This window comes from Myzus persicae, unplaced genomic scaffold (genome assembly GCF_001856785.1).
Source record: "Myzus persicae strain clone G006 unplaced genomic scaffold, MPER_G0061.0, whole genome shotgun sequence".
In the NCBI taxonomy this organism is placed as follows: domain Eukaryota; kingdom Metazoa; phylum Arthropoda; class Insecta; order Hemiptera; family Aphididae; genus Myzus; species Myzus persicae.
The window spans coordinates 1,422,847-1,447,571 of record NW_019100802.1 but is presented as its reverse complement, the minus strand read 5'-3'; the positions used below and the strand labels follow the sequence as shown (position 1 = coordinate 1,447,571).

At 27.6% G+C, this 24,725-nt stretch overlaps 3 protein-coding genes across 3 annotated transcripts; 2 read left to right on the top strand and 1 right to left on the bottom strand.

Annotated features, from left to right (window-relative positions):
- Nucleotides 1-742: 742 nt before the first annotated feature.
- Nucleotides 743-2,430, top strand: LOC111043131 (GTP:AMP phosphotransferase AK3, mitochondrial). The gene is made up of 3 exons (XM_022327982.1): nucleotides 743-1,177; nucleotides 1,688-1,899; nucleotides 1,967-2,430. The coding sequence occupies exons 1-3, from the start codon at nucleotides 1,005-1,007 to the stop codon at nucleotides 2,257-2,259; spliced, it is 678 nt and encodes a 225-aa protein (XP_022183674.1). The 5' UTR covers nucleotides 743-1,004; the 3' UTR covers nucleotides 2,260-2,430.
- Nucleotides 2,431-4,016: 1,586 nt separating this feature from the next.
- LOC111043128 (protein Daple) lies at nucleotides 4,017-13,596 on the top strand. The gene is made up of 22 exons (XM_022327977.1): nucleotides 4,017-4,073; nucleotides 4,513-4,601; nucleotides 4,690-4,795; nucleotides 4,873-5,082; nucleotides 5,167-5,280; nucleotides 6,297-6,451; nucleotides 6,519-6,600; nucleotides 6,675-7,116; nucleotides 7,677-7,858; nucleotides 8,190-8,321; nucleotides 8,389-8,559; nucleotides 9,054-9,346; nucleotides 9,682-9,883; nucleotides 9,945-10,202; nucleotides 10,262-10,408; nucleotides 10,480-10,625; nucleotides 10,690-10,785; nucleotides 10,963-11,026; nucleotides 11,646-11,736; nucleotides 11,810-11,883; nucleotides 13,223-13,302; nucleotides 13,382-13,596. The coding sequence occupies exons 1-22, from the start codon at nucleotides 4,017-4,019 to the stop codon at nucleotides 13,497-13,499; spliced, it is 3,309 nt and encodes a 1,102-aa protein (XP_022183669.1). The 3' UTR covers nucleotides 13,500-13,596.
- A 5,131-nt stretch (nucleotides 13,597-18,727) lies between these two features.
- Nucleotides 18,728-23,797, bottom strand: LOC111043155 (threonine aspartase 1). Its single transcript, XM_022328032.1, has 9 exons — nucleotides 23,644-23,797; nucleotides 23,412-23,479; nucleotides 23,083-23,354; nucleotides 21,165-21,244; nucleotides 21,020-21,087; nucleotides 20,843-20,959; nucleotides 19,672-19,858; nucleotides 19,464-19,603; nucleotides 18,728-18,898 (listed from the first exon to the last, which is right to left on the bottom strand). The coding sequence occupies exons 1-9, from the start codon at nucleotides 23,669-23,671 to the stop codon at nucleotides 18,827-18,829; spliced, it is 1,032 nt and encodes a 343-aa protein (XP_022183724.1). The 5' UTR covers nucleotides 23,672-23,797; the 3' UTR covers nucleotides 18,728-18,826.
- Between the last annotated feature and the right edge of the window lie 928 nt (nucleotides 23,798-24,725).

The following is a 24,725-nucleotide window of genomic DNA, read 5'->3' as shown; positions in this document are numbered from 1 at the left end:
AGATAAAAATGACCCCAAATATTTGATTTGGTATTTTGGTAAATGATTGAGATATAGTTAAGCTAGTTAAAGGACTTTCTTTCCATGTCGGTGAAAGATAACAATATTCCTAAGGAATACAAGTCAAATATATTTTTAAACTTTTCCGAGGGTATATTTATACTTTAGTTTTTAAAGTTTCTACATTATTAAATAAAAATTATTAAAGTTCAAATGCAAATAATTTTTTTAATTAAAACAATGTATTTTTTTATTAAAAAATATAAATTCAATAAGAACGTCAGTTTATAAAATTAAATTGGAAAAACTGTTAATGTATACTATAGTTAAGATTGGGACTTTTTTTAGTTTTCTCTTGTGTCAGCCGTCAGGACATATGGGACGTATGGCATCCCTACTACAGACTGATTACTGTAGTAGGTACATTGATAGATAAGAATATTATACAGTATTGAGTATATAATGTACAATTTACCTTATCGTAGCCACAGGGACAGGGCATAGGCCATAGACAGATATAGCACAAAATAGGCGGAATAGGTTTCACCAATTTGGTATGGCTCATAGAAAAAATGCTGTTGAAACTTGTATAGTCCATGAAGACTAGAATAGTTAATAATTATGTGGTAATATATTATCTACTCTGTAGTCTGTACTCTGTACCATTATCAACTATATTATTTTTTCTATAGTAGCAGCTGATCGGCGTGTTAACATAATTTTGGAGGGCGAATGTTCAACAGGTACGCACGTTTACAAACGATAACGGCAATACAGCAATTGAGCAATCCGTTAATAGTTTACACTTTAATCTATGCATACACTAATAATATGATATATAATTAATTACATTTCCGGGTAGCAACAATTTTGCAATAGGACATAAATTGTGAGTGCCAAAAGATAAATTTGTTGAGACAATCGTCGGAAAATCTACGCCACAACAGAAAAGTCGTTGTAACAGTTTTTTACGGTCTGAGTGATAGATACCAAATAGAAAAAAAATGTCATTGACGAAAAGACTACTGCATGCCCTGATCATGGGTGCTCCAGGTTCTGGAAAAGGAACTGTGTCAGAACGGATAGTCCAATCTTTTGACATGTTACATATATCCAGTGGTGATTTACTGCGGAAAATGATACGAGAAAAGACTGACTTAGGCACCCAAGTCAACAAGTAAGCCACTCAGCCATACTATATAGGAAGGTAATGAATAATAGGCGATAAGAAGTACTCCGTATCCGTGTACTCATTATTTATTTATACAACAATACGGGCCTAATAAAATTAGGGGCTGTAGCTCAAATGCTTGGATATTTTATATCTATAATTTTATAATAGTATGCATAAATAATTTTTAATTCCTGCACTTAAGAGTTTACGGATCCTTATTTGTTATAAGCAATAATCTTTAAATAATTAGTGTTGCATTTAGGTATGAAGTATGACAGACATAGATGGATGGGACTTTAAAGTTATTAGAGATAGTAAAAGTCAAAGTAAAAGTGTAGTAACAGGGAATCAATATTTCCATCGACTTTTTGCTTGAGAAAAATTAAATTACATATTAAACATTATAGAGTGAAATGCTGACGCTCCGCCTACAGTTGTAATGCCCATTGCCTATACATTTTTTATGGGTTATGGCTTGCATTTGCTATACTGTTGGTGTTTACTATTACTCAGATTTGTTTCCAACGGGCAACTCGTGCCTGATGAACTCATGTTAAAAACTATTGGCGGCGAGTTGAATCGCTTGTCATCAGCTGATCGCAGCTGGCTTCTGGATGGCTTCCCAAGGACCAAACCACAGGCACTGAGCCTATTCAAAATAGCACCTGTTCAAGTAGTAATTAGCCTCGATGTGCCCTTTGATATCATCATCAATAGAGTTAAAGGTCAGTAACTTGATGAAATTTTAATTATTCAATTGAAACTTTTCAATGGATGTTTATCTATGTACAGGTAGGTGGATACATGCATCAAGTGGACGAGTCTACAACACGGATTTTAACGCACCCAAGGTACCCGGCTGTGATGATATTACTGGTGAACCATTAATGCAACGCGACGATGATAAGCCAGAATTCGTTAAGAAACGTTTGGAAATATACTCCGAGATGGCTGGACCCATTTTAGAATATTATGCTGAGCAAAATGTTTTGGTAAAATTCTCAGGAAAAACTACCAATGAAATTTGGCCTCAAGTTTACAAATACTTGACCACCAAGATTGAACCCAAGGAAAAACTTGCATAAGATTTATAGATATTACATATCCCAATGTATTAAATATTGTTCTAATTTTATACTGAAAAACTGATATTATATAGGTATTTTATTTATTATTTGTTATTACTGTTGTTACATGTGACATGTTTGGTGCTATTCAAAGAATTAAAAATTAACATTTTTTCTGGTGCTTAATAATTTTGTTTTTAATTAATATTTAATTACTAAAATCTTTTCATTGTAGATCCAAGTTTCCTTTATTACAGAGAATTTTAAAAATGTACTTATGCACTTTTAGGGTATTAATATTAGTAAAAAAGCATAAGAAATTATTGGTTGGTACCACTCAGCATCATGAAGAATAACTAGAATTATTATTATAATTTGATAATTAGGCAAACAATGCAAAAAAATGGATAGCTTCAATAATCCGCCCAATAATACCTACTCTCCTTGAGGATCATTTTTGTTCATTGTTAGGCATTAGTCTGTTATAGTAAAATATCAATCCAATTTATAAAATTTGTTAAGTTAAAACAATGTTGGAACTAGAACATTAAATTACAACATAAAGCATATTATTTAAAATGTATACTTGCAACAAATATGGTCCAATCCACATAATTGTGATATACATTATACCACGATTTATTATTCCATCTCCATTAAGTATAATTATTAAATAATAAACAGTTATTAATCAGTCAGGTACTATACAATTAAGGTGCTATTTATTATAATAGATACTAATTAGAAACATCAAAATTATAATAAATAAATTATTACCTATATTATTAAATAATAAATAGGTACGCATCAAGCATGATAATTTAGGTTCCCGGTGACCCGGTGATGAAAGCTCACAGATTTGTATAGATTATTGAACTAGAGAAGTCTGCGAACTTATTTATATTCAATAGTTTAGACACAGAATAATCACACGATGTTCTGTATATATAGCCTCCTGTATAATCTGTGATAAGAAATATTGTATTTTGGGTTACATTTCATTAAATTTCGGGGGTACTGTAATATTTCACTGAGAAATTATTATTCTATGAAATTAGTAAACTACTGAGAATAAATTATAGAATATGGATACATTGCACATTAACGACCAATCTTTTCAACAAAAAAAATCCTCTAAATAATGTACATAAAAAATGGGGATTCTTATCTACAATTTTATGTCTAAATACTGCTTAGGAAGTACAAACAAATTTCTAGTAAAATAAATTCTCATCACTTCATGAGGAGTACCTTATACTAATAATTATTTATTAGAGCAATTATCTATGAAATATAAAGGATATTATTCAAAAATAAAATACTCATTCAGTCGTGGCTCAGTGCAACCATAATTCATGTGACTAATAAAAGTGTTGCTCTTTCTAACCATTGTAATCATAAAAACATGATAAATGCCCATGTGTTATGTTACTCTATGTTGCCATACTGTATTTCTATTTTTGTTTACTGCTTTTATCAATTAATTTTATATTACTTAATTACTTTTACTTTTTAGTTTTTAGTGTTTTTACTTTTTTATAATAGTTTTAACTATCAATTGTTCTAGTGTTTAAGTTGTTTGCAGATTTTTAAATGTACGCATACTTTACTGGGTGTAGTGCAATACTATGAAATTACGTGCTGGGTCGTTTATAAAATTATGTTTAATTAATGATAAACCGTATGGGTTATATAGCACTATAGCAGGAATATGATTATTTTACCTTAACAGATTGTTAACATATATCATATTCTGAAATTATTCATGTTTAACCATGGAAATAACATTAACAGAAAAAGAAGAATTTATGCAGGAACATTTAGTTGTTTGGGTGAGTCAGTTACTTAATCATGTCTTTAGTGTTTACTAGTTTACTACCATCTTTAATTTGATCAAGTTACCATTTTATGTACTAATTCAGTGTATTGTTCTTAAAAACTAAAATTCCCCGGTTACTTGAGAGCACTTTGAAAAAAAAATTGGTTCTATGTTACGTCTTTTTTTCAAGACTACCACCTTGTATTTAATATATATTTATTGGTCAATACATTTCATACCAGCGGCATACTAGGTTTTAGTGACCTATAAGTGCATTCATATGTTTTATGAACTTGTAAATTGACTTCACCTTGTTGTGCCTGTTTTAAGTTACGCAAGCATTATCAATGTTAGGGACGAGGACTTCTAGTCTTATAAAATATGCATGCTCTTAAAAATATTAGAAATAAGTATTAAAAATGTATTAGATTTATAGTTTAACAATTTTTTAGTTACAATCATGCTTAAACAAACCAGAAAAATTAAGTGTATATGAGAATTTAATTGATGGAACATTGATTTATGAAGTATTACTTTTAATGTAAGTATCAAAGTCCTTATCAATCTATTAAACTATTATAATTGATAGATAATAAATAACTTTGATATTTAATGTTTTGGTTTTCCAGAGATCCTGAACCATTATATCACACTATTGTTTCGGGTCAAAATGATCCATCTATTAGAATCCAAAATATTAATTGTATTTTGAAAAATATAAAAATGTTGTATGAAGTAAGCTATATAATTTTATTTTTTTAATACATAGTACTACATAGGTACTTAATTTGAATCTATTTTAACTATTCTAGGAAGAACTGGGACAGGTTATATTGACAATGCCTGATTGTTTACGTTTAGGACGAGAACCCTATTCAAAGCATAGTTTTGATGATATGAAATTATTATTGTTATTGTTGCTTGGTTGTGCAGTTCAATGTCCAAATAAAGAATCATTTATTGAACGGATAAAAACATTGCCTATTGAATCTCAACATGCACTTGTACATTATATAAAACAAGTAATACAATGTTTTGATTTTAAAAACTGTTTATTTATTTATAAATAATAAGTATAACTAAATAAATATTGATTCACTTTATAGATAACAGAAAGTCAACAGATTGTAATTACTCAAGAAAATGCAGAGCAATTGACAACCGACCTTATGATCTCTCATATTCGGCAATTGGTTAAAGAACGTGATCAGTACCTTCAGGTAACTAAGAAGAATATGCTACAATATAATAAAAAAAATTTAGGTATAAATCTAATGTATAGATATATTCTTTTTTTCTTTGCTTGCTGATTAAGAAAGTGAAATCAGATTTCAGACATCTATACAAATGGAATTCTGGATGCAGTATACAGGGTGATTTTTTTAGCATGCTCATCTCCATTTTTTTCCTTTAATAAAACACTTATTCAAATTCTAATTTATAGAATTCTGAATTTTTAAATATACCTGAAAATCATATTTTTAAATTTCTGATATTTTATGTACTGTAGCATTAAAATTTTCAATTTTTCAAATGAATACTTCCCTTTTTTACTGAAAATTATTTAGCTGATGGGTTTCTTGAAAGTGTTGATGTATCTAAATCAAAATTTTAATTTGTAGTTTTTGAGTTATTGAAATATTTATTCTAAAGATAATTATCCTTGAAAATAGTTTTATAAAATTTAAACTTAATGTAATATTAGATGTAGTGTTTGTATATATTTGGTGTACATTTTAAATACTATTTTTCTGTATATTAGAGTGTATCAACTAAAGTTGAATTCTCTTCTTCGAATATTTCTTTCCAATTTAAAATTTAAAATTGAAATAGTTGTTAAAATAAATGATTACTACCTTATATTCTGTCTCAAAAGAGAATAGTCAGTCTGTCGACCGATTTACATCAGTGCTCTGCATCTCCCACCAACTTCGCGGTGTTTGTGCGATCATATAGTTCTTGACGTGTCAATTGCAGTATTTACAATGTGCAAAAAATTGAGTTCTTAGACAGAGTATAGTCAAACTTTTATAATATGATATAATGGGTACACAATAATTTAAATTTATCTTGATTGACAAATAGTTCATTAATAAAATGTGTCCATTTTGATCATTATTTGAAATTTTAACATATTATTGCATTTATAATTAGTTAATAAATAATAGGGCATAATAACAAACATATTTGTTTACTTCTTACAATATGTTTTATTTAATTGAAAATGTTTTTTTAGATGTGGACAGAGTTAGAAGAAAAGCGTTTTTCTAACTCTAAACCTTTAGAAGCTGGTGGTTTAACCATATCTATTAGTTCTAGTGGTGATAATCAAAATTATGCCCTTGAACTTGCTGATTGGAAAGCAAAGCTTCGAAAACTTAGACATGAATTGTAAATATTCTTAAAATAAAAAACAATTATAAATAAAAATAAAAATTAATGTTTTATTTTCTTATAGAGAAGAAAAAACTGAAGCGTTAGCCGAAGCTAAAGAAGAACTTGAACAAACTAATCTTACAGCAGTTAAATTAAAAGAAGAGGTACATAACTATTTAAATAAACAAATATAATTCCTCATTCATTTTCATGATTATGTCTGTTTCTTGTGTTTCAGCTTCAACAAATTAAAGTAGATGCTAGATCAGCAAAAGCATATAGAGATGAAGTAGATGCTTTACGCGAAAAAGCATCCAACTATGAACACCTGGAGATCGAAATAAAAAAATATAAAGAAAAATTAGAAGATTTGGATTATTATAAATCTCGAGAAGAAGAGCTCACACAAAATAATTTACTTCTCCAGGAAACAAGAGAAACTCTTGAAGAACAACTTGTTAAGTTTCGAAGAAGAGCTTCCCAATTACAAGAAATGGAATCACAATTGTTACATTTTAAACAAAATATTAATACCATGGCATTAGAACGAGATGCACACTTGAGGAAAATTGATGAACTTATTAATGAAAATGCTCAGCTTGATCTACTTAATAAATCTTTTCAATGTAATGAAAGCTTTAACAAAGAAATTGACAATGATAGTTATTTTGATCATATTGGCAAGTATTATACCATTTCGATAAATAATTATGTATGATATTATTTGAATGGGGACATTTAGTTACTAAATTATTAATTACTTTAATGTTATTAAATAAAAGTTTCCATTTAGGAAAAAAAATTATTTAGAAGAAAATATTAGGTGTTTATATATTTAGTTGCATACATTGACAAGTGTGTCATCATTCTTCATATTGAAACTGATAGTAATTATAATTGTGTTTAAATATTAAGGAAAAATACTTCAAAAACCAGAAATATAGTTTAAATTCAATAATTAAATATATTTATGCCGGGTTGCATGAACAATCACAACTAGATATTTACTAAGTCAATAGTTAGACAGTGGTATCTTAAACATGAATTAGTGACCCACGATGTTCCATCAAATTTTATTCAGTTATTAGCTTAATCAATTTTTAAAGCAACCTAAAATAAGGGTCTAAACATGTTTTAACATAATATGCTTATATTAATAAAATAATAACCTACTACGAAAATAATTTTTTTATTTTTAGGTAAACACATTTTTGTATTTAATATAATATGTACACTTTAGGTTCAAAAGACAATAGTTTATGTGAACAACTTAGTACTAGTGCTCAATCACATGCACTAAGACTTGAATTGGAAAATAAAAAACTTACATCAACAATAGAATGCTTGCAAGATAATATAAGACATCAAAATAATGAAATAATATTAGAACTAGAAAAAGATAAGAAGTTGCTTTCATTGCAGGTAATGAATTCAAAAATGATATTTATGTTGTATTATTTTCGTAAATGGTCTTAAAATAATGTGTACAATATATAGGTTAATTCAATTTGATATATATTTTACATACCTAACCATATATTTTCATGAAATCCCTATTCTAAACTTCAATAAGCTATAGTTATGGAAATATTAATTATAATTCTACTATGATACTTCCATACTTAACATTTTCAATGCAATTTGTTTAAAAAAAATTATTTAATAATTTTGAAGATATTGTGATTACGTTGACTCCTAAACTTATTGTGACACTTATATACTAATGGAGATATTTAAATGCTTATTTCTACAGCTGGAAGAATCCGAAAATAATAGAAATCGTTTAAATCAACACTGTAAATCAATTGAAAATGATCTCTCTAATATAAAGAGTGAATATAAAAAGTTGGTGGAAACTAATGAATTGTTAAAAATAAAAATTGAGGTGAGTGTATATAATTTTTTTAAAATAAATTCTTAAAAATCATTATTATTTATCAATAATGTTATAGATTAAAGCTGAAGAATTTGAAAGTTTGAAAAGAGAAAACAAAAGATTGGAAAAAGAAATTAAGGAAAACAGTTCACTTCGTACCAATGAAAAATCTGATCTTGTTCAAGGTTTGGAGTTGAAAAATACTAATTTAGAAAAAGAAATATCAAAATTAAAAGGAACATTAGATGTAAGTACATTTTTATCCTTTAACATTTCAAATATTTTAATTTCCTATTATTTTTCAAAATTATATTAATATTTAATTTTTATATTACAATTTCTGTTCTTTTGAATCATTTATTAGAGTTACTAGGTATTAATATTTATTTTTATTTTCTCTTTTTGAGACTGAAATTTAAAACCACCTTCACTTGTTGGGAGCGTATTGATTATAGGGTTGACTTTCAAATGAATAATTTTTTTTGAAATTTATTAGTAGTTTTCATGAACATTGAAGAAATAATAATAAAAATATTTTTGAAAGCTCATATTTTTATCAATATTCATTTGTATTAGACATATTGAAATTTATTTTGAATCATACTTTGAATTTAATAATCTACCACAGTTGAACATTTTAAGTTATACATTTGAATACTTACTTCTTCATACATTGTCTACAAATTTTTTTTTTGTAGTTTTAAATATTTGATTAATTGTATTTTTTGTTATTTGTTTTAGAATAAATTAGAAGAGATAGATAATTTAATAAGTGAAATAGATATGTTAAAAAAAGAAAGAGAAGTGTTAAATAAAAATGTAGAAGATAATGACAAGCAAATTCATCGTTTACGTGCTATTGAAAATGAATTTCACGATTTAAAAAGTAAATATACTGTCGAAGTGGCAGCTACAAAAGCTGTTCAAGATGATTTAGTATCAGAAAAACGTAAATCACAACAGATAATGGAAAACTTAGACAAATTAGGTTTAGCATTAGATCAATCAGCTGAACCAGAAAACGTATTAGATCAGTAAGAAAAACTGTTGTATATAACTGTAATTTAAAATTGTATAAGACATAACAAGTAAAATATAATAAAAAAATATTTTATCTTTTACACTTAAATTAATATACAAACTTTAAAAAATTAATATTACAATTGCAAGTAAAAATCTGACTCAAAATATGAGTACATTCACCACAGTAACATATGTGAAAATTTTATAAATTTTGATAATTTCTTTTAATTTGATTTTGTTTATTAATAACAATATTCAAAATTGTCTTAATATCTTGAGCTTTTATTGTAGAAAATATTTTTGAGTACCTATATTAAATAAATATTATTTATAAACAATTTTACAGAATTGTTTCAAGTCCAGAAGTAGTGAAAGCTGTAAGGGAGAAAATCACTAAAGATACTAATATGTGTCATGAAATAAAAACTGTTAATGTTGCTCAAATGGAAGTTGATTTAACAACTTTAAAATCCAAAGTCCATTCACTCAATAGTCAACATACTGCATTGCAATTAGCAAACACTCAGCTAGCTGCAGAAAAAGAAGAAGTAATTTAATATTTAAATTTATAAAAAAAATATTATATAAATGGTTTAATAATTTCATTAGACACAAAAAGAATTGGATTCAACCAACTCTGCTTTTTCCAAACTTCAAATACTACACAATCAATTAACAATTGAATATGAAGAACAACTAAAACAAAAAGACTCCTTAAAAAATGATCTCAAAGAAGCCAGATTTTCTCTTAAAGAAAAATTAAGTCAGTTGAAAAGTGTTGAGACAAAGCTTAAACGAGAAAATGAACAATTTAAAGCAGAATTAAATACAGTAAAACATTTGCCAGCTGAACATGCTAAATTAAAAGTAGGAATTTCATTCTATATTAAAAGTAACTCAACAAATTTTGATTTATTTTTTGTTAGGATGATTTTAGAGCATTATTTACAGCAAATGAAAAACTTAAAGCTGATCTTAGAAATGGAATGGATGCCAAGGAATTAGTCGAAGTTCATGAAAAAGAGGTGGAGTCTCTTAAATCTAAATTAACAGATTCCAACGCTCGCTATATGGTAATAAATTATAGCTTTCCAAAATTGTTATTAACATACAATTATTAAATTTAAATTTATATTGCATTTAGGTACTTCAACAAATGACTAGTACTTTTGTAGAAGATAGAAGATCATTGATGGAACATGTTACAATGTTGATTACACAATACCATGAGCTTTTAACTCAATCACTAGAAGATAAAGAACAATATCATTTAGAAGAAAAAAATAACACGTTTGTTAAAACACTTTATAACATAAAATATTATAATTTATTTTTATTTTTACTTTATTTTTAGTGATAAATTGAATCATTTATCCCGTCAGAAAGAAAAACTTGAAGAAAAAATAATGGATCATTATAGAAAACTTAATAGTTGCAGTATTACAAAGAAGTAATTAAAAACAAATTAATAACTTATATCATTATTTGAGAAATTATTATAACATAAAATTAATGATTACAATATATCTTTATTTTATACTTCTTTAATAATCTGTAATGTTAAATGTTATCAATATCAAATAGTTCAATGTAATTATTTAAATTAATTTAATTTTGAAATATTTAGAAAAACCTTTGGATATACTTGGATCAGAAAAGTAAAAAAAGCTGGTACTGAGTTGATGAATAAGGTAAACAAAATGTATTTATTGAAACTATAAATTTATAGATCTAATCCTTCTGTGTGAATAAGTGTAATATCTGTATTATGTAAGAGTAATCTCTCGCCAGTGGCTTTTGCACACGACGTCTGAAATTGTTGTGACTAATATGTGCTGAGTGCCGTATTCAAGAAGCATCACTTTATTATTCCAACAACCTTCTATACTTCCGCCACTGAGAGAGCTCTACTCCTTTGCTCATCAAAATGATTAAGCTCTACGGTTTCGTACCCAAATATTTTCCCACTCTATCACCTGATCGCCACCATTTTGGCAGGATTAGTGGTGAGAATGAGTGAGAAAGGAGAGTTTTTTGGTCACCACCCAGAAGTACTCTCTCAATGGCTGGACTATAGCTTGCATTTTGCCAAGATTAACACAGCAAAGCTATTTGTTTAAAGTCACGATAACCAATTTAATCAAGGTGTATGGTCTGAAGGAATCAGACACAAATTGATCTACCGCCTGAGGTTACTCTTATAAAGTATGCATCACAATTTTTGTGATAAGATTAGAGCAGATAATTTAATTCTAAAAGTGTATAATTATTAGTTATTTCAAAATAAATAAAATTTATAATTTTTTTCAGAGTCGTATGTCTTGGCATGAAGATATGGCTAGAAGAGGGATAGATTCGGATACAAGTTTAGACTTAGATGACAACCAATCAAATCATCAAGGTTAGATTTGTATTACCTAAAGTTGTGTTATAGATACAAATTATTAATAGTATAATAACATTGTCTGTCTTAGAATACTCTGACAATTTAAGCAGCTTAGGAACTCCAGGAACACGTCAAACTCTCTATCTGTCTGGTGAAGAAAATGTAAGTTAATGTATTTATTTTTAGAATTTTAGCTACATATATATATAGCAGTTTTTATTTCATTAAATTGTATCTGTGGGTTACTACTATCTCTAATATAAAAAGTATTTGTTTCATACTCTTTTGAAGCTTGAGAGTGTTAGATAAAATCATAGGTTATGTGAGTGATTTAAATGATCAATTTGAGCAAGTTAAATCAAGTACCTAGTTGTTTTATTCAGGGACAAATTCCAAAGATCAAATGAGCTTGATCATAAAAATGTTATAATTAGGTTAGAATATTTCTTGCTTTTAATTTCCAGTATGTTATGTTTATCAATTATCATATTCTTTGTATTTTACAATATGAAGAGGCGTTTAATTTGTTTAATAACTAAGTTTAATTTAAACATTTCCATTGCTGTTACAGCTTATTTTGTTCATTAATTCTTAGTAAGTTTGAAGTGAAAATAGTCATATTTATTAATTGGAAATAGTGTTTAGTTGATAATGGATACAAAAAGTATTTATTAATTAGAACACTAAAATTAATTAAATAAATAATATTAAAAATGTTATAAATTACTTACGGAAATTAAAATAATGAAAAAAATCATCGTACTATTTTTTATATTTTTATCTTACTAAACAATCCTCATCTCACACAAATAATCACAAAAAAATTTCACTCTGCTGACTTATGGTATGTCTAAGATATAATTATATATTATACTTTATAAAGTGTTCGCCTACTCAAATTGGCTAAAAAGTGACCTCTTTAATATTGTCTCATGGCAATTTTAATGTAAACAGTCACATGTGGCAAACAAGCAATGAACTGTTAAACTGTCTTTTTTGTATTTTAATTTTAAAAGCAAATTATTTGAATTTTAAAATAATTAATTGTTTGTTGATTTTAAAATGTTCATACGTACTTTAAAATAAAAATATAAAAAAAAATCTATGCCAATGTCCATTTAATATGGTTACTCCTACATTTGGTAATCGACCCTAAAATTTAACGTAACAGTTAAATTAATTATTCAGAATGTGCAATTTTCTATATTATGCGTTTATAAAAAGGAGATAACTAATGCGTGTAGGCAAACTCTTAATCAAACATTTTCTTACTCAACTTGAAAAATAAGTCTGAGATTTATCAAAGATATAATTTATAAGAAGAATGTATTGATCTGTACTAGTGTATTATATCTGATTGTACAATTACAATTGCTTACACATTTATAAGCTTAGAAAACGGCTTAAGTTATATGTATTCGTAATAACTAGTATATACAAATTAAAATTGTTATGTAAATAAAAATGTAACTTGAATGTTTATTTTTGTGTTTTACTGAAGGATGTTGATGAAGGATCTATTATAGCTAGCCATTCATTATCAAATTCACCACTTACTCCGTTATATCGTAATGAACAGAAGTAATACAAAATATTATTGCTGTGTTAAAAATTAAATTTTCTCTCTCAATATTGTAGACTTAAACAATATATTTTTTAGGTTACCTCACACTACCGATGATGAAATCAAGGATAGTAGTAATAATTCAACAGTGCGGTCCAGTAAAACACTTCTAACGAAAGAAGATACAAATTGGTATGAATATGGATGTGTTTAATATAACTTAAAAATGTTGTATTTATATTGTCTTGACTGTTAAAAGTTTTTTAGTGTGGAATTTTTTTAACTATTATGTTCCTGTTTTTTTTTTATCTAATCGCACACTTTTTCTTCTAATATATAAACATTTCAGAACTTTTTTACATATTTATGTTTTATTTCAATTCTAAATTCTTTTGTGCATAATTTTTATATACATTAATTTTTCATATACCGTTTTTATTTGATGTTATTTTTACTAGAATAATTTGTATTAAGTTAAATACTAATTAAATATGTTAAGTTTATACTTTACTATTTTAAACTAAAATTTAGTGAGATTTGGATAAATAACATATCACAACCAAGTGGTATAAAAAATCGAATTAATTACCTGATTCTTGCCAACATTTACTTACAAAGGGATTTCCCATCAACAGTAATGACGAATTAAATATTGTGATATTTGTGTACTACACATTTGGTGGTTAGAAAATTAATATAAATGCAATCAAAAACCACTTAAATAATATATATTTTAATTATAAAAAAGGATGTATACTTAATATTTTTGTAATATTTAATATATGTTTTTATAATAAATGGAATGGTTTATATTTTATGTTAAATTTATTATATGCTTACATATATGTAATATTAAAATTCATTTTTGTATATCGTGCAACATGAGGTCTAACACTTGAGGTGCATGGGTTAATGTCTTTCTCGTTGATTGAGCGTTTGAGCTCTTATGCTACAGATGTATTACCTGAAGTTTTCTGTAGATGTTACAGTTCAGTTCCTCGTTCTTTATACTTTTAACGATTAATATGATAAAAGTGACAAGATATTGTTGCTGAGCAGTACTCTTGCATACTCATTATAGGTATGGTTGTACATTTTACATAATTAATGATGAAACAATAACAGGCTCATAATTCAAAAAGTAAGAATTAAATGTGTGCTATATGATATACTTCCATTTGGTTTATAAAATGAAAAGTGAATAACAAATCATTTATACATTTTAAACATTGGTACTTTGAACGAGACATAAAACCTTATATAATATGCTTTCATCCGCCCAGTGTACAACTGGGTGTTTTTGGGTTGAAAACAATTCATTCTAACTGTGCATTCTGTAATAAGTTATCTGACAATAGATTTTTCAATAGTTGATTTATGTCTCTAAGTACATTTTGATGACCACTTCAGATTTAATAAAGCATAGAGACGAGGTTAGGTTGGAAGTAATGTTAAGAGATTTTAGGTGTCTAAGGTAAATTATGAATGTAATTGGTATATAATGAGGGACAGACTAAGAGTAAATGTGAGTGGTCGTAGACACTTTTATAGATAGATATGCCTAGTGTGCAAAAAGGAGAGTCATTTAAAACAAGTTTATTGGAATAATCGGGTAGAAGTTCTAACCTTGTGCCATATGGAGTCGGTAGAAAACTTGAAATCATATGATTTAAAATGAAAAACGAAAGGGGATAATTTAGAACTAAAGACAATCGATTTTAGGGATTGTAAAAAAGACATAGAATCGGAGGAATAATTATTAGAAGTTTAATTTGAGATAAATAAAAGGCTTCGAAAAAATCATTATACTGTGTGGTGTAAGGGGCATATTGTTAGTAAAAGAAACCTGTAGTTCAGATATGTAGGAAGAATTATCCAGCTGACCAGAGTTAAACTCAACAGTCAGTACTTATTATAGATGATTGGGAAAATAAAGGTTAAGGTAATTAGAAAAAATGTATTGACCATAGGGTGTGAGACATTGTTTTTTAGTTCGTAACAGAGCGAATGATTATTATTACTTAAACAATAAATTTAACTCGATGACAAAAATCATATGTATTTTTTTTATCGAGATAGATTCATTTTATAGGTCATATAATATCAAGTATGTGCTGTCCACATATCACAATAGGTTATCATCACAATATAATCACTTACTAACCATCAATTTGCTACGATTGTCATTACCAACGACATATTTTTCATTTAATTTATTAGGTACTCAAATTGACTTTTAAATATACATTTTTTAAACTTTTATAGTTTTATCAGCTATCCCTGAGAGATCTTTAAATAAATTGTAATAAACTAATACCTGAATGAATTATGTCTTCTTAACTGTAAGTATAACTTAAAAAGGAAATACGAAGGTTAAATTTGTTTGTTTCATCATGGTCAGCTTGAAAAATCATTTCCACATAAATAGGAAAAATAAATTATTTTTTAAAATAATTTTTCAATTTAAAAACTGGGGTAGTCAGTCTGCACTATAGTATAGGGTCCGTGATTAGGAAGTCAACCAGTCATCACTTAGGTATACAAAATAGAAATAATAAAATATGATTTGTAAATTGAAGCAAACTTTTTTCAAATATTTAATTCATGTAAGTTTCTCATTAATGTCATATACTCATTCATATAGTTGTCCAAGTACCAATTGGTTATTTCTTTCCTGTTTGCTGGTAAGTTTCATTGCATTATTGCTTCGAAATTTAATTAATGTAACAGTTTATTGGCATTTTATTGTATATTGAGTTTAGGTACATTTATATTTTATACAATTTAATTTATGGTTTTACCTATTGGCAATTACACATACTAATAATATCGAGGTAAAGTGACGAAAAAAGACCCATACTATGAATTTGACCTGAAATATTATGTTTTATATTTTATTTACATTCCCATCTAGCTGAACATTTAACGCATAATAAGGTTTGGTTAATTTACCAAAAAGAGTTATTAGAATATCATTTCAAGGACCTATCCCAACGGCTTTAGACAGTATTGTAATATACTATGATAGTTAAAGTTATTGATGTCGAAGAGAGATTTTATGTGCGAAAAATAATGAAACATGTATTTTAGATTTAGCATTTGTTCTTCAATCATTATTTTGAATGTTGTTTGGCTTGGCGTGGTTGCTGCAATCGGTCACGTAACGTGATTGAGATTTAAGAGTACTCTACCGTCCACTGCCAGTGTCTGCCACTAGTTGAGTGGAAAAACCTTGCCACACATACACGAGTTTCCAATAATCGTACTAACTAAGCCACCGCAACTCTTTACAATAGCTAATAGGCGTAATATCACCCACAATAACAATTATTTTGAATGTAACACGGCGCTAAGTGTATGCAATATTGATACATACGTTTGACTAAATAATTATTGCCACAATAATAATATTATGTATTATTATTATTTAGGGTGTACTATTACGTCGTTATCTACATTTCTTTTAAACATCTCACCATATTGACTTCAATTAATCCGCAAACGTATAAGCTAAGCAACCAAATTTACTTAATATTAATAGGACAACATTTACTGTGCAACATCGTTTTCATTTTTTCTGTATCACAAACACAAAAAAACGTTATTCACGTTTGAAGTAATACATTTTTAAACAATAAGAATTTTTCTTGTATTTGTGATGTCGAAAAAATAAAAGCGATGTTGCACAGTAAATGTTCTATATTGTTTATAGTGTGGAAATATGGTTGCTTAGCTTGTACTACAGCTTGAGCGGTTTTATTTCACGCAAAACAGTTTTTGATATGTTGTACGTTTGTAAGACGGAGACAACACATACGGGTGTAGGGGTCCTCTTACTAAGTGGATATTTTATTTTAGATTCTGAGCGGAGCGATGAATGTATTGATTTTACAATGATGTGAGTTTTTATATTTATTTATTTTATTTTTTATTTTGTGCCTGTCATCACGGTTTCTTGCAGTAGAAATTTCTTCAACAGCAACTTTTCTGGTAGGAAAGTTAATCTAGTTGGTGCATTCGGAAGGTCAAAATTTGAAATGTCCAATAGTTTTCAAAACCAACAGGAAGACCGAACAAAAAATTAATGAAAACCCGTAATTTTTACGCAAAACTAGTTTTAGAAAAAATTGATTTTGGTTTTTATTGAACTCTAGCAAAAATGACCGTAGGTACATGACATTTTCACTGAATATTTGTGTTAACCTTTTCTATACACCATGAAATGTTCAAAATATTTTGAATAATGTTGAACTATTTTATACGCATATGAAATTGTCGGTTATTATTTGTCACAAAATGTTTAAATACTGTCCCTGTCGGTGTTACTCCAAATATGGACACTTAAATTTGGGTCCATATAAATCTCTTCACCCATATATCATACAGATTTGGGTGTCCTCTCTCATTTACATTTTATAGTATAGATAAGTAGCTCAATGCCCCATTGCACGAACCTGCAGATATGGAAAATACACCGGTCAGTAGATTGCCTCAGACCTCAGTGGTGCTGAGTCCAGCAACTTGCGCAACACGGTTTGGTTCTATGGAATAAGACATTTTTATGTGAACTATTTATTAACTATACAAGGTCGAAACAAATTATCAAAATAGAATGGGATACCAAATGAATCTAGCATGATTGTGAATAAAATACATTAAGTTGCTTCCGTAAAAGTGCTTTACGTACAAAATTACGGAATTACCAATTTGTGGATCCAAAACTCACGATGTTCGATTGGCTTAGTGTTGAGTATAGGCATGGCGAGTAAGAAAGGAATTTCCCAGACCCAGAAATTTAGGACTTTTCAATTTTTTAAACAAAAGAAACGATTATTAATAGTAGTTCGATGAACACAGCTAAAATTCTACTCCTAACAGTTACATAAAAAAGTTAAAGACAGTTGGTCAAAAATAGTGGTGGCTTCTCGGCTTCTCTCTCTACAGCCTTGAACGAGGGCATAAAAAAAAATCTGGGTAAGATAAAACAAATATAATAATATTATTATCTAGAAAATAAATTGGAAAAATGCAATACTATTTTAGAAATGTTGTTTCAAAATTCTCATTAAATTCTAAATTGAAGTGTTCTTCCTTTTTTTAATCCAATGTTTACTTATATAGTTATTTCTATAATATACCTATAACCTATAGCAGAAGTTATAACTTATAACCCTCTTTTCAGAATTATTTATAAATTTATATAACAAATTCATAGATTTTATGTTAGAGAGACTTGACCTATTATTGAACTTTAAGATAATTGTTATGTGAGTTATGAGTTATGAGTATGTAAGATAGTACAATAACTTATATATTACAATGGAAATTAAATATTGTAAAAAAAAACCAATGTACACAAACAGCCAATATTCTTAACTTTAAGTTTGATGATAGGACAAATTCACAACATTAACACAAGATTCATCTAATAACAACACAACAGTAAAATAAAGCTTTTTTTTTATTAAAATCAATTTCATTTAGACATAAAATATAATAATTGTAATATTCAAAAATGTAATCTCTTTTTCTCAACAATACTTATATAGGATAACCCTGTACCATTACACTCGTTCCTGGCAAAGTATTTGGCATTAAACGGCTCACAAAACTCTAAAAAATATATATACATGATTTCATCATAATTTTTGTTAACTTTTGTAATAATCTATATGCACCCACTTAAAAATTTGTATGGTAGTAGTTTTGTAAGTTATCAAAAACATATTATCGTAATAAACGTAAGTTATTAACAGCTAATCTCAAACACTACTTAACCGATTTCAATTTAAGTTATATCAATAGATTCCTTGAGACTCAGGGAAGAGGGGATGGTGTTTTTAGCTTTTTTGTTCAACCCATATAATATGTGTTGCTATAAAGTGACTCATACATGAATTTTGTTTCGGTAATTTTTTAATTATATGAATAAAACCATTGGTTACAGATTAGATTACTATTAAAATCATTAGAAACATGACATATTATTTATTTACTTTTGTACAATATATAACCCATTCACACAAAGTGTTTGAAATTTACACACAAGATATTAAAAATATTTACTGTGAGTACCTATGATCATAATTTATTTATATTAATTTTATATTGTTAACATTACTCAACATTTATTGATTAGCCAACTTGTTATGATCACAATTTGAAACTGAATACATACTTTTTTGTCATTTTCAGTAGTATAGGCAATACACATTGATTTTGTAGTGTGTGCACTCAAAATTTCACAATAATCTTTATTTTTATATAATACTAATGAACCTGCAAGTTTTTCATTGCAATTTCTTAATATCGGTGAATCTGGAAAAATAAAATAAAAGGTATACAGATATATCAAATAAAAAATGTAGTTATAATAGATGACTAACGTATAAAATCTTCATTAAAACATTTAGTAATTGCGATTGTAGGGCAAGAAGAATTAACAAGTTGTCTAGACATTTCTCTAGCTAGATTTGTCTTAATTAGATGTTCACCACAACCAGATGTTGTTACTGCAATTGCGACGTCATCAGGCATATTTTGGGCCCAACATCCTGATCCCAATAAAGCAGCCTAAAAAAATTAATTTAATGACACATTACGTATAATAGATTTTTAATAGGTTCTTTACAAATCACAATAGATATGTAGTATATTGTGTAACAAGGACTGTAAGTGTGTTTTATCAGTAGCGGGTAATGTTTGCAGAATAAAGGCTATTTGAGTCATCCAGGACTGAAATTGCTTTAACGCAAGAGCCACATTTACTTTTTTTTGTCATGTCACTATTGATATTATGAAAATCCATAGTGAATGTTTTTGCTATTCTCGGTATCTACATTCACCTAACTGTATCATGTAGAACAGCAAGACAGTACCTAACCAGCCAGATACTATTTGATACAGTGACATAATAAAGAGCTGGGGTTCCCAGTTCTGGACCCCTCTCTTTTAATCGTATTATTTCTAGTACAGATATACCAGATTTTTTTCTTTAGTTGAAATCTCTGTTTAAACAAATGTGGATCACTGCACCCTCATATATTTAAGTTAAAACTTATGACTTATAAGTCATAAATAAAATCTAGTGTATAGAAAATCATAGGTAATATACATAATGAGCTGATAAATAGTTGCAAGTTGCAATGATTAATATTTTTTGAAATACAACATAATAACTAAAATTGTTGAAGGTTAAATCGTTTTGCTTGCTTACTGTACAATGAATATCCAAAATTATCAGAATTTGAACTTAAAAGTTTAAATGCTCATAAAATATTTATAGATATATCTTTGAGCTACATTTTTTTTTATATTCCTATAAAAAACTTTGAAATCTTGTATTATATTTTCAAGCAATTCAATTTGATTTACAATTTTTTGTGAGTTTTACAAATTTTATCAAAATTGAACTTTAAACTTGTAATAAAAAATATTATATGATATGTAATTTTTTATAATACATTTAAACCAATACAATCTACATCTATGTTAAGCAAAAAAACGTAAATTAATAAACAAATTATAGTTATTGTAAAAATATTAATATAAAATTACTTGTCCAACACGACCATCTTGTTTCAATAAGATTCCACCGCTAGATGATGAAGCAGCAACATTTCCAAACTTATCCATACCAACACAACCTACAGTATCTAATCTAGGGTTTCCAACCTATATAACATAATAATGCTATTCAGTAAAAAAAAATTGATATATATATTTTAAAGTTACTTGACAATTACTGTACTTTTGATTCATAACTTTATATTTACTGTGAACAAAGTCTTTTTTTGATTTTTCTAAAACAATTTAACAATATACTTATAAGAAACAGAACACAAAATTGTAATAATGGTTGAAAAAAATCACACTTTACCTGAAATTAAACTAAATGGGTCAACAGCTATAATATTGTTTGCAATAGCATATTCATGAGCTCCGAGACCAACAAGTAAACTTAATTGAGAAAAATATATTTTAGTTAAACAAGAGAATATATTATTAAAGTTCAGGCATAAGTTCTCACATTCATGGTATAACATCTTACTGTATGTAAACTATTTAATGCATCATTCTATTAGAAATAAAAAGATGCAAAAGGAACTACCCCTTTCACTTTTAGATTACAAATATAATTTTGAATTGATCTCAGTTTTTTCAACATTAATTTAATTATATTATTTCACATATTAATAATAAGCTAATGGTATGATATATACAAGGAGCTCTCCATTTAAGCATTAAATAAAATTGAAAAATAAATACATTTCCCATATAAATATGTATTGCATGTAACATAAAATATTAATAAAAATTATGATTGTTTAGGTTAGTTAGTTAAAATCCCAAAGTTAATTTATATTCAACCTTAAGAGGGCGCCACACCCGCATGCGTTGTCTCCGTCTTACAAACGAGTAACATACCAAATTTACGCTCAGCAGTTCAAGTTTTATGCCGTTATCTTATAAATTAGAGTGAATTAACCTATTATGAAACTTGATGGTGAGAACTTTATCTGTGTTTTGTTGGAAGTTTTTTTACAATAATTCAGTTTTTAAGTGAGTTATGAGCATTTTTAATTTACATTTATTATACAAGCATACCTCGCTTAAAAACTGAAGTATCGTAAAAAAATTTTCCAACAAAACACGGATAAAGTTCTTACCATCAAGTTTCATAATAGGTTAATTCAGTCTAATTTTTAAGCTAACGTCATAAAACTTGAACTGCTGAGCGTAAATTTGGTATGTTACTCGTTTGTAAGACGGAGACAACGCATGCGGGTGTGGCGCCCTCTTAAATAATACTTTTTATACTATCGAGTATCGATACAATTTATTCTATCAATAATTATAGTATTACAATAAAGTGTTGCCATTCGTCCCAATTTAGCCTAGACACAACCAGTATTCACACACTGTCCCAATTAGTTGGTTATTAAAACTACAGACAACAAAATAATAAATCAATGAAAACTTAATGTATGGTAGAGTACAAACTCTACTGAAGAAAATTGATTATTGATTTTCAAATAAATTAAGGAAAATAACATTGATTTTTCTATATTATTAAAAAAGTGTAATTTTTGTTTGTACCTATTAACTGGATCTAGTGCTGCATTGAAAAAAATATTTTCTTTAATCAATACCATCTAAACAAAATTATTGAATAAATTAGGCTTCAAAACTGTAAAAGCAACTTACTAAAACAAATGTGGATCCGTATCAAAATCTTAAGGAAGACATTTTAAATGACAAAGATTTACCTATTTATACAAGTTCACAAAATTGCAAGACATTGATAACTAGGGAGTCTGAAATGAAGACAAATATTTGGATGACGTAAATTGTGATTTATAATAATATTGGTAAGGAAATCACATTAAATTCAATTTAAAAATTTTGATTGTATTTATACATTTGTTTCAGATCTAACACCTTCTAATAATATATAAAAAGTAATTGAAATTGGGTGATTTAAGATTATACTTATTATGCCTACTGTTTACGTTAAACAAAATAATATTATGTACAAATTAAAGAATAGTTATTAATAATAAGAATACTTAATAAAACTTATTATGAATTATGATGTGACAATTTTGTTTATAATATGTGTCCTATTTTTTATTTCAAACAAATAGCAACCCTTAACACTACTATAGTAGTACTCTAATAAACAATGTTCCACAGACTAATCAGATCTTCTGTGCTTTGTGGTGAAAATAAACCTTACTTTTTAAATCTAAAAAATAAGATAATCTATTTTTATGAATGACTATACGTCTATATACCATGGAGGAATTCTTCCAAATGACATTTTTAAATTTTGATTTTCGCAAATGAGTTTGGCAAGAGCGATTGGATTCTTTATACCAGAAACAGCACCAACACCTCCATAATGCATATTTGATCCATCTATAATACTTGCATCACATTCCACAGCACCATTCCATGTTAAATTAGATCCATAACCAGCATTAGTTAGTGGAGAATCTTCTAAAACCATAGTAGCTACTGCAACTGCATCTAATGCCGATCCATTATTTTTCAGTACCTCCAATCCCTAAAAGAATAATATTTTTTATAACCTCATTTCAATTATATAATAATAGTAACCAACTTTTTTACAAGCTTTCAAACATATTTTTCTATAATTTGCTTCTTTAGTGGTTTTTTGATATCCTGCACCTATTTAAAAATAATTATAAATCAATTTAATTGAGTATTACACATATTAGTTTTCAATCTACACTCTACAACATATTACAAAATGATTTAATCAAAATACACATTGAATAGGTACTAATACTACCATTTACTTGGTTACATAATTAGTATTTATGATATCTTACCAGCGTGAACAGCAATTACACATTCCATGTTACTTTAATGTTCTCATTTAACAATCTTTACATATTAAATTCAACATAACTTTTGAATTTGAATCAATATAATTTCATTGGCATTAAGATTTAAGATTTAAAACGTCATGATAAATAATAATATTAGAATAAAATGAATATTTTATACCTATTTTCATCATGGTCTGTACTCCAAGATAAATATAATTTTAATAAATAAGTATAAAATAATATTCAAGTCATGTGGTTCTGTAGAAGTCTGAAGTACCTATATAGTACCGTACAGATCAACGGATACTATAGATTAGAAAATGGGAGTATGGGACCGCGGCTGTGGAGTTAAGGTGGAGGTGGTTGAGGGGTAGCTCAGTAGTCCGTAGAAACGTGCAACAAAATGTATGTGATTGTCTATTCAGCCCCTTTTCTTATCACTTTTATGTAGTTGATAACTAACACAAATTATTTGGCGCCATCAATCATATTATGTAATACCTGCAAAAATACTATAGATAAATTAAAAATATAAAATAGATAGGTACTATAGAATATTACTTATGAGGGTATACATTACAATATAATATAAATATTATTACATTGGCACATTTGTTGTTTGAAAAGCAGCACAGGCGCACAGCAATAATTAAACACCACATTTATCAATGAATATAATATATCAGTATTTCATTTCGATAGTTGTTTATTGTTTAATACCTCATCGAAAGTATCTGGGTGCTTCAGCCAGTGGCGTGCCCAAGTGGGGGGGGGGGGGGGGTTAGGGGTTATATCCCCCCCCCATTGAACTTTCCTGGACACGCCACTCGCTTCAGCCCCTTCGATTGGCTATAATATACATTTTATACCTATAATAAACGGCAAAATACAAACGACGATGTTTCTGAAAAAAGTCTTGTAGAGGTTATAATGGTTACGGGATATTTATTAATACGACCTCGTATAGGCGAGGAACGGATATTAAATTTTTCTGATTTACTTTGCTTAGCCCCCTCCCCCCCTTGAGAAATTCTGGGTAGGCAACCGTCTGGATGTACTCCAATTGGCTCTGTGATAGTTGC

Excerpts from the sequence above, each read along its gene's own strand:
- LOC111043128 (XM_022327977.1), top strand. The coding sequence starts at position 4,017 with ATGGAAATAACATTAACAGAAAAAGAAGAATTTATGCAGGAACATTTA. Across the intron at positions 9,347-9,681 it reads CCAGAAAACGTATTAGATCA|AATTGTTTCAAGTCCAGAAG; the intron begins GTAAGAAAAACT and ends ACAATTTTACAG. Across the intron at positions 10,626-10,689 it reads TTAGAAGAAAAAAATAACAC|TGATAAATTGAATCATTTAT; the intron begins GTTTGTTAAAAC and ends CTTTATTTTTAG.
- LOC111043155 (XM_022328032.1), bottom strand. The coding sequence starts at position 23,671 with ATGGAATGTGTAATTGCTGTTCACGCTG. Across the intron at positions 21,088-21,164 it reads CCCATTTAGTTTAATTTCAG|AAAAATCAAAAAAAGACTTT; the intron begins GTAAAGTGTGAT and ends AAATTGTTTTAG. Across the intron at positions 19,604-19,671 it reads TTTTAATGAAGATTTTATAC|ATTCACCGATATTAAGAAAT; the intron begins GTTAGTCATCTA and ends TTATTTTTCCAG.
- LOC111043131 (XM_022327982.1), top strand. The coding sequence starts at position 1,005 with ATGTCATTGACGAAAAGACTACTGCATGCCCTGATCATGGGTGCTCCA. Across the intron at positions 1,178-1,687 it reads TTAGGCACCCAAGTCAACAA|ATTTGTTTCCAACGGGCAAC; the intron begins GTAAGCCACTCA and ends ACTATTACTCAG. Across the intron at positions 1,900-1,966 it reads CATCATCAATAGAGTTAAAG|GTAGGTGGATACATGCATCA; the intron begins GTCAGTAACTTG and ends ATCTATGTACAG.